This window comes from Sinocyclocheilus anshuiensis, unplaced genomic scaffold (assembly GCF_001515605.1).
Source record: "Sinocyclocheilus anshuiensis isolate Anshui unplaced genomic scaffold, SAMN03320099.WGS_v1.1 scaffold2329, whole genome shotgun sequence".
In the NCBI taxonomy this organism is placed as follows: Eukaryota; Metazoa; Chordata; class Actinopteri; order Cypriniformes; family Cyprinidae; genus Sinocyclocheilus; species Sinocyclocheilus anshuiensis.
In genome coordinates, this window is record NW_015552527.1 from 45,772 (window position 1) to 56,463 (window position 10,692).

Here is a 10,692-nt window from a genome sequence, read left to right on the forward strand (position 1 = left end):
CGGCACGGTACGGCTCGGTACGGTTCACTTTTGGGGGGTTTTCCACTGGGTACAGTACCTGGTACTTTTTTAGTACCACCACGGTTGAGGTTCCAAGTGAACAGTACCGTTACCAAAACGTCACCTGTAAACTCTGCTGATCACGGATTGGCCGGAGAGAATCGTCACTACCTGCGTCACTGAACTTGCAACACAAACACAACAGAACAGCTAGATTTAAATCAGCACAGCCAGCGAAGGATCGAACGCAACTGTTTTGAACAAGCGCACCTTTTTTAACAACCAAAAAGTGGCTGTTTCGTGGTCTGTTGAGGAAATACAGACGTTCCTCTCGTTGATAGCAGAGGAGCGGATCCAGCGAGAGCTTGAATCCCGCCCACTCTAAAGCAGTACTGAACTGTAGTGGAAACGCAAACCGAGCCGTGCCGTACCGTACTGAGCCATGCCGAGTCGAGTCGTACCAAGCAGTGGAAAAGCGCCATTAGGCACGTAGCTCGGTCTCGACAGGAGAGTGACGCTGCAGTCACCGGGTCCGAAGCGAATACAATCGCTGTCCACAGAAAACACATGTAAATCCCCTATGCACTTAGCCGAAGCGAGGGAAAGAAGAAGTGCAGTTTGAGAGATAGCTCCTTCATAGCAATGGATGCTAAAGGCTCGAATGGTGGTTGTGAAAGAGCTCTTAACACCACCTCTAGGTCCCAGGGCGAAAGTGAAGGCGGACGCGGGGAATGCAACCGACTCGGGATGCAGCCTCCACTCTCCTTGAGGAATCCCCTTCCTCAAAAGCATTTCTGCCCCGCGGTTCAGGAGACCGGGGATGTGCGCTGCTCTGATGGAGAGAAGGTGATGGTCCGTCCATAACAGGAGATTCGCTACCTGCTTGTACCGAGCCTTGGATTGTACGACCCCCTTGGTGATTTATGTACGACACCACAGATGTTGTCGGTGCGAATCAGTACATGTCGCTGTTCCAGCTGCGGCCGAAAATCCTTTAGAGCTAAAAACACTGCTTCCAGCTCCAAACGGTTTATGTGCCACCGCCTCTGAGGTTCTGACCACAGCCCCAAAGCCGGCATGCCCTCGCACACTGCTCCCCAGCCGCGAGTCGATGCATCCGTCGTGACTACAACGCGCGACGTCACCAAGCCCAGGGGAACCCCGTCCGTCGTAACCACGACATGTGACGTCATCAAGCCCAGGGGAACCCTCCGGCTGAGGAGATCTTTGCGCCACGGCCTCAGGGCTTTGATGCAGCCGCGGGAAACCGCGATGTGCAAACGGTCCGAAGTCCACGCCGTCCAAGGGGCTTGAGATTGGGGTGAGAATGCTCTTACACACATTCACACATAGCCCCAAGAACTCCAAGTGATGAAACAGTTTGTCTATATGACTGTCTATAGTGTGTCCCGTGACTGAGCTAAGATCAGCCAGTCATCCAAATATTTGAGCGGAGTCCTGCATCTCTCTTGGGCACCATAAAAATGGCGGTTGTTATACCCGCTCTCCAGCTCACTCGGAGGGACTCGTTCTACCGCTCCTTTTTCGAGCAGGTTGCATACCTCTTGTTCAGGGCATTTCAAGGCAATGTTAGAGACTTCACCACGCCGTTGAAACGTGGTGGTCTGCGTCTGAATTCAAGGGCGTACCCACGCTCTATCACACCGAGTAACCAGCGCGAGATTCCCGGAATAGTTTTCCACACGCTCAGGAACTGACATAGCGGCTTTAGCGGCTTGGTCGTTGGATGCGCCGGCGAGTGTGTGGGCGGCGGCTCTGCACTGCTCTGAGGCGGGGCGAGCGGCACCGCATTGACTGGGTGAGGAGGAAATAGCTCTCTTTTCAGACCGTCAGGACGACGGCTTAGCAGCCGGCAGCAGGCGAGAGTCACGTCGCGGGCTCCTCCGCTGGCCGTGGCGTTTCCTCCCGGGACCCCACGATGGCGTGAGCCAATAGAACTTCAGGAAAGGTTGGAAGGGAAGGAGTTCCCATAACGGAGAAATGTCTTTGTGATGTCTCGTGAAAGCTTGAGAGGGAACGCTGGGTTCTTTAGGAAGCTGAACAAAATTATCTTTCCCTTACAACCAAAAACACACTTCTTTGGAGACATTCTTCCCGAGCAAGTCCCGTGTAGCGCTGCCGCCGGACGAAGCGCGTTGATGGACGCGATCTCGCTCTGGTCGATGCGTGCGTGTTTTTTTCGGGAGAAATGCCCATATAAGGAGTTCCACCCTCGTTTACGTCATGAAGAGCCACGATCGAAAAAAACTCTCCGAAACTTGTACGAACCCGGAAGTAAGATTTTTGGCAAAGAAATACTAAATAGTTTTTTTAAACTGTCTCCATGCTTAGCATGAGAATCCAACTCTTTAACAGTGTAAACAACTCTGAATGTATGAAACAGCATTGTACCCCCCCTTTTCAGCTAGTTGCCAAGGCAACATTACTATTTTCATTTAGTTTAACTTAATGTAAATATAAAATGTATGTAAATTATTGTTATATTAACAATGAGAAGTATTTGACTAGACTGTGCTGAACCTGGAGTCGCGGTCGATCCTCAGGTTTCTCTCGCTGCATCTGCTTCAGCAAACACCTGCTCTCTTCACTCAACTCCACCTGCAGCTCTGACACATAATCCAGCGCCGCCCACAGGGTGGAGCCTAACGAGAACATGTGACCCTGAGAGAGATAGAGAGAGAGACACAGAAAAAAAACATTTTGTGCCAACCACAAATATTTTCTTGCCAGCATTTAAATATTTTCAGTTTGCAAACCTGCATTTGGTCCACTAGATAAAATAGGTTACATGAAGTTGTAACGTATCATCTTGTGCATTATGAATCTGATTTTTTTGTACAAAAAAGAATGCAAATGTATTTTTTCTTTATTTTATTTATTAGTTCAGTAAATAAAACAAAGGCTATTTTTCTTTTGTAGTCCGAGGACAAAATGTAACAAAGTCACCCTAAAAATGAAATATTAAATGAACAAAACAATGATATAATGCAATGAACATGAACATTAAAATTACGTATATGATGTATAGAATTAAAATGACAAAGTTACTTAAATTAGGTAATGAAGATGCAAATAAATAAATAAAATTATGCTAAAAAAAAAGTTATACATATGAACTATAAAAATTACGTATAAAATTAAAATGACTACATTATTAAAATTAAATTTAAAAATTACATTAAAATTATGCTATAAACATGCAATAAATAAAAAATAAATAAATACTTCCATTTGAAAAAAAGTATATGAAGTATAAAAATAAAATATAAAATTAACATTACAAAATTATGTAATGAACATGCAAACAATATTATTAAAATTATGTTATGAACATCAAAAACAAAGAAAAAGAAAACGACTACCTCCATCTTAAAAAAGGTATAAACATGAAGTATAAAATTAAAATTACAAAATGTATAAAATTATGTAATTAACATTAATTGCAAAAAATATAAAAGTATAAAAACTATGAAATTATGTAATAAACATGCTAAAAAGGGCCTCCATCTGAAAAAAATAAGTATATTAAGTATAAAATACAAATTCCAAAATGATTAAAATTAAAATGATTTAATGATTATGCAAATAAAAATATTATTAAAATTGTTACGAACATGCAAAAAAATTCCATCAGATGAGATTTTCTTCTCATTTATCAGTTGTTTTATTGGTCCGCATGCAGCCGTCTGCACTATCCATCAAAGCTGACGCCTCTTTCAGTCACCCTCCAATAATAAATCAGCCTTTCCATCAAAAAAAGAAATGTGGCAAACAACAAAAAGAATCGCACAGAAAATATCAACTTGTGTTTAAAATAAAAAGCTGTTCCTTCCCACTGAAAGAAACATTACGTAAGGTCTTTCCATCTCAGAAAAGCAAGCCGCCTACAGTCTTTCTGGCTCGTGGTTCTTACACGTTTGATGTTTAGTACAGTATAGTGTTATGGATTATAACCACATATAACATAGAGGCCAGTGGGTTGTTTGCATATGATATTATGGCATGAAGGTCTTTGTGCTAGTGTGTGTAAATAGCTGGAAGTTGAAGTTGTTTTGGCTCACAGATCACAGTCCTCAGGGCTCATGATTCATATAATATCATATCTGTGCATCTGAGAAAAGCCCAATCCAGATCTGACAGATCACAGGTTATTCAGCAGCATCGCTTCCAGAATTACCTATTATAGATATATTATGATCTGTAATATTCCTAAAAATACATCATTTTAATTTTACTAACATTTTTAGCAATTGTGTTGTATTTTTGTCAGTTTTATTAGTTAAAATATTTTATTTCAGTTTAAGTTATTTTAGAACATTATGTTAGTTAATGAGAAATAAGCTGAAATAAAAGAAGTTTATTAAGTTTTTAATGGTTTTAGTTTTATTAACAATAACCTTGGTGTCTAATGCAATAAACATGACAAACAATTAATAATTTATTTTTTATTTAATATCACTAAGATACTACTATAGTTTCATTTAATATTATTTTTTTTTATATATATATTTTCGATTTCCATTTTAATTTTATTTTAGGTTTAAGTAATTTTGGTGTGTTTTTGACATTTTTATTGGTTCGTTTTTTTTTTTTGTTTTTTTTTTAAAGGTAACAGAAATGTTTTTTCATGGTTTTAGTTTTAGTTATTTATAATAATCTTGGTGTCTAATGCAATTAACATGACAAGCAAAAAAAAAAAATATATATATATTTTTTAAAGCGCGCTTAGCATCGAGAAACTATTATAGTTTATTTTAATATTTTGAATTATTATTTTTATTTTTGTATTTTCTGTTTTAACTTTAATTTTACTTAAAGTTTTAGTAATTTTGATGTATTGTCATTATTATTTTTTTAAATGTCTATAAAGTTTTTATAAATTTGTATTTCATTTATTTTAGCACGTTAAACCAAGTGAAAATGGGATTAAATAAATAAGCTTTTATATTTTATTTTTAAATGCATTATTTTTATTTTATTTTTAAATACATTATTTTTTATTTTATTTTATTTCAACATTTATTTTACATGTATTTCAAGTAACAAAATTTTGTATTTTTTGTTTATTTTATTTTTGTTTAATATAATAACCTTGGTGTCTAATGCAATTAACATGATTTTTAAAAAAAAAAAAATATATATATATTTTTTAAAGCGCGCTTAGCATCGAGAAACTATTATAGTTTATTTTAATATTTTGAATTATTATTTTTATTTTTGTATTTTCTGTTTTAACTTTAATTTTACTTAAAGTTTTAGTAATTTTGATGTATTGTCATTATTATTTTTTTAAATGTCTATAAAGTTTTTATAAATTTGTATTTCATTTATTTTAGCACGTTAAACCAAGTGAAAATGGGATTAAATAAATAAGCTTTTATATTTTATTTTTAAATGCATTATTTTTATTTTATTTTTAAATACATTATTTTTTATTTTATTTTATTTCAACATTTATTTTACATGTATTTCAAGTAACAAAATTTTGTATTTTTTGTTTATTTTATTTTTGTTTAATATAATAACCTTGGTGTCTAATGCAATTAACATGATTTTTTTTTTTTTTTTTGTACATGCCCTCTGTGTTGGTCTTTCAGGATAAGTTATCAGTACGACCGTATATTTGTAACACAGGTTCATAACAAGTTCAAGCAGCTCCTGGATTCATGCTTTCTCACCTCAAACGTGTTTCCAGTCTTATCAAACTCTGGAGGAACAAAACAGCCGTCAGGATCATCTGAGAACAAGGACAAAACAAGAGAAACCAACTAGATTCTTACACTTTCACAAACACAGTCGAATGTGAGCGATGCATCTCCATGCAAAAGCCACCTGCAAAAACTCATGAGAGCTAGAAAACACACAAACTGATAATACGTGCATGAAAGCAAATGCGCAGATGCATGTGGCTCTAATAATAGTTCTCTCAGAAAGAGCAGTCAGACACGATCAAACGTTCTGGCGGTGATGTTTAATCACTTTGCTTTCTCTCTGTGAATAAGTAAGTGAGTCCTAGTCTAACTAGGCCACGCTGAGGATTCACATTCTCCTCCAGATGCTTCTGCAGAGCTCGGCGACTGAAATAGGTCAGGCTTTCTCCTCCGGAGTATGTCAGATCCTCCAGAAACTCCTCAGCGTTACGCCGGCGCAGGAGCTCACCGGTATATTTAGACAGCATGCGGTGTGGCCTTTGAGAAATGGGCTAGAGGACGAAACCATTGGTTGCTTTTATATAGTTCTCATTCATATCTTCACCTGTGAAACCTGAAGCAGATCTAGACCTTTCTTCTTGATGGTTTTGGACTTACATTTGTGATTTCACAGGCTTAGAGAAGCGGTACACTGGAAGACATACAGTGACAATGTTTCATCTATTACAGGATATTTGTTCAACAGCCAGGGCCTATAATTAACACTCGCCAAGCGCCAGATGTGAGTAAAAATCGGCACTGGCGAGTATATATAACACTGTTGGCTGATCACTTTTTTATAACAGTGTGCTTTAGCGCACTGATCAAATCACAAAGACTGCATTGTAATCATATAAAAATGTAATCTGACGAGCCGTGATGTATTCACGTGAGCCGCTCATGATGACAGTGTTTTCATTGTCGAGTTCATAATGAGAAGCGTTTATAAATCTGAACAAACAAGAAACATTTGAAAAGAGAAGTTTCCCTGCAGTTTTCTGCAAAAATAAAAGCTCTATGATTTAACATCTGAAAGCAAAGGAGAAAAATAGTATTTTAATGTTTTTATGTAAAATAATAATAATAATAATAATTATATACATTTAAATAATGTAAAATTTATTTTTTATTTTACAATTATTTAAAAATTTCTGATTTGATGGTTATAATAATAATAAATATTAATAATCACAAATAGAAATTGCAATTAGATCTGTGTAAACTATATGATAATTCATAGTTTTTACTTGTGAAAACCATACATTTGATGGTATTTTACAGTAAGTTTACAGGTAACACTTTACAATAAGGTCCCATTAGTTAATGCATTAACTCAGTGGTTCTCAACTGGTTTGGCCATGGTCATCAAACCCACAATTTTTGTGAAATAAATTTGCTTTGTTTTTTTTTGTTTTTACAAATTATATATACATATAATTTGTATTAAAAAACAAACAAACCAAAAACTAGTTTTTGTTAATACAATTAAGTTGGCATGAGCCAGCACAGTCATTTAACCATCTACAAAATAACACAAAGTGAAAATAACATGTCATTTTTGGGTTATGGAAACAGCAGTTACCATGGTGTATACACAATACTAACAATTGTTAATGAAACATGACAACTGCTCCTGAATAGAATTGATATCATATATGCAAATCCTTCCCAGCTAACACATGAAGCACCAGTTATGTGGTTTATTAGTACTGTACTTTTATTTCACACGTTGCATGCTCATAGTTTCTTTTGCACTTTAGTGAAGCGATATACGGCGCGCGCTACGAGCAAAGTATAACATCTGACAGGACAGGATAGTTCGTAGTTCAGGAGGTGAGAGACTTTTTATTTTGTAACAAGTTACGAAAATAACGATAGAATAATGAGACTGACATTAAGCCTGACAACATCTCATCTGACCGCAGATACTGAATCAGGACAGTGCGTTTTTCTCAGGAACTCTTGACTTATTAAACTGCATCTGATAGAAGTGTCAACAGCTTTCACGCATGTCTTTCAAAATAAAAGTCTTGCATCAGAAAATCATTTAGAATTACGTTTTTTTGTTGTTGATGTTGTTTCTTTGACTGTACACTCCGCGACCCACCAGTTGAGAAACACTGCATTAACTAACATTAACAATGAGAAATACATTTTTTTTTTGTTTTTTTCACTGGAGGAAGCGTTATTATGGATTATGGACTCAATGTATTTGAGTTAAAAACGTCTTAATGCTGGATGTGTTTCAGCTTTTGTCTTCTCCAGATGTTAACTGATGGACTGGAGTGCTGTGGATTACTTGTGGATTATTGTGATGTTTTTATCAGCTCTCATTCTGACGGCACCCATTCACTTCAGAGCAAGTGATGCAATGCTACATTTCTCCAAACCTGATGAAGAAACAAACTCATCTACAGTACACAGGGCAGGATTTAAGGCGTCAGGGGCCCCTGGGCTGGAGGTTATGTTTCAAAACCCTGAAATAACACTGAGCAAAAAAAAGTATTAGTATTATAAAAATGTATTGTCATACCTGTGTCCACTTAAGCCAGATTCTTAAATTGAATCAATAAATTCAATCAGAATAAAAAGACATGTTAGCTATTAACAAACAAATGAAATCACAGTTACGTTTTTGTTAAGTTTAAATATAACATTTAATTGTAGACATATTAAATTATTGCAAAAATGCAATAATAAGCTACTTTTTTAAATATGAAACTACAACCGCCAGTAGGTGGGAGCAAGTGACTATCTTAATGAATGAGTTGAATCCTTAAATCAACCGGTTTGTTTAAAAAGCTATAATTCATTTAACTTTGCAAACGACTGTACTTTTAGCCTGATTGAATCATTTACAGCTCCGTGTAACGCTCAGGAACAAAACTCCGTGTTGCTTGGAGACGCAGTGCTTCTGCTGTTTGTTCCGTTTTCTTTTCGATGGAGCAAAACTGAATTTTGTGTCTGAAAGTTACTCAGTAACATGTTGTTTATTGTACATTTGCAATCGTGCAGATATTCGGAAAAACAGGACTCTTGCTTGTGCGATAAGCTAAGTCCTATATCACAGGTATATTTTATAAAACCAGAAACTCATTAAAAGGCTTTTTTAAATTTTTTTTATATCATAATTTTGATGACATTTCTGCCCCACTATGTGTGACGGCAGTGAGATGGGAGAGAACGCTCAAAAACTTCAGATCGCATAATTTAGTTGAACATTAAATTAACAGTAAAGAAATTAGGCGTGAACTAGAGGTCGACTGATGTATCGGTTTTGCCGATTAATCGGCACAGATAGTTGATTGCTGGAACTATCGGCAAAGATCCATGCCGATAGTTTTCCGGATTGCGTCCGTTGCTGGAGCGGCTGAGAAGCTCCGCCGTCATTATACAGTATGAGAGCGACCTCTAGAGGCGGAATCACTGACGCCTTTGGCTGTTCGTTGGCGCGGTGCTACACTTTTTGCCCAGTGTGCAACTGCCATATTTTGTTATTTTGATTATATAAGTGTGAGAGTATACATACAATATCCATATGTATGTAATTTCAATGCTATTGCCTTTGTGTAGAGATTTAAAGATGTCCAACTAGTTAGAGTGTGTTAATTTCAACATCTACTAATACATTCTTTAAATTTAAAGTTGCTTCTGTTAACATTAGTTAATTAACTTAATGATCAATATATGATTAATATTTAATAATACTGTTATTCATGTACAAAGTATGGTTCAGTACTGTTTTTTATTAGTAAAACACTATTTTAGTTTTCGTTCAGTTATTTTAAAAACTATCGGTTGATTAATCGGTTTCGGCCAGTGTGGCCCAACCTATAGCTATCGGTATCGGTAAAATCCACTATCGGTCGACCTCTAGCGTGAACATGAGAATTTATCATTATCTTTCTAAATATGCGCTCTTTTGGGCTAAAGGCTTAATGGAGCTGTTTAAAGTAGCCATGTGATCAAATTAATTGGTGCACACAATTCAATACATGTGTCCTCCTTCTATGTGAAATAATCATAAATACCAGTTAATGCTTTTTACACTCGTGGGAGGGTGTCGTATCTGTTAATCATTATGCAAACGAATGCATCCATTATCTACACAATGGCACAACGTGTCACACATGTGAGGTGCACATGAAAAATCATACTTATGAAGAAGACAGAGCGCTCTCGGTTTCAAAAGAACACGTCTGTCAAAACCGTCCATTAGACACAGGCATTAAAAGCAATGTTTCGCGACTAATGCGAGCGCTGAGTGTTAGTTTGACTCATGCAGCTGGTGACTCACCGTTGAGCTGCTCCATGAAGCACACATTACCGTGAGTGTTGAAGGCCAGCGTGTCGGGTGTAACGCAGAGGGTGTGAAAGAGCGGCGAGAGGCCGATGCTCTGGAGAGAACAAACACACTCCACACACACCGCCCACAACTCCTGCTCCGAAAGCCCACCGTCCCGCAGACACAGAATATCAGCCAGAGACACATTCTCCTGAGGATGGAGAGCACATACCGAGAGATCAGTCTCATGCATGCACAAATGCACACATGCATGGGTTCAAACGTCTTTGAAAACTAGTGAAAACATGTTTGCATGTATCTAGTTTAATGCAAAAAAAAAATGCACTAATTATTGTAACAGCATAACAGCAAAAGTCAAATCAGAATGAGCTTTAAATGAATGAGCTTTAATAAAATGAGCTTTAAATGAAAGTGAACACTAGTGCTGGGCGGTATAATGGTTCATACCAAATACCGGTGTTTATTTTTGTTATGATATGAATTTTTAAAATACCGCAATACCGGTGTATGTCGCTTAAACAACGTTCGGAACGCGACACCGTTTGAAAGGGGTCCGTTTTCACTGTTGCACTGTGTTGAGGGAACAGCTGTATGTGTTACTAAGCATGAAAGTTCCGAAACTGAAGCTGTAGAACTAATAGAACGTGATGACACAGAAGAACTCATCCACAATAT

General features: G+C 36.9%; 1 protein-coding gene across 1 annotated transcript in view; it reads right to left on the minus strand.

The window, feature by feature from the left end:
• LOC107663564 (protein very KIND-like) overlaps nt 1–10,692 on the minus strand; it is a gene marked incomplete at its 3' end in the record, with an annotated part of 60,427 nt that overhangs the window by 45,009 nt on the left and 4,726 nt on the right. The window contains exons 2-4 of the mRNA XM_016453802.1: nt 10,009–10,207; nt 5,700–5,758; nt 2,542–2,682 (exon numbers count right to left, since the gene is read on the minus strand). Of these exons, the coding sequence (XP_016309288.1) occupies nt 2,542–2,682; nt 5,700–5,758; nt 10,009–10,207 (399 nt within the window). The remainder of the gene's footprint in view (nt 1–2,541; nt 2,683–5,699; nt 5,759–10,008; nt 10,208–10,692) is intronic.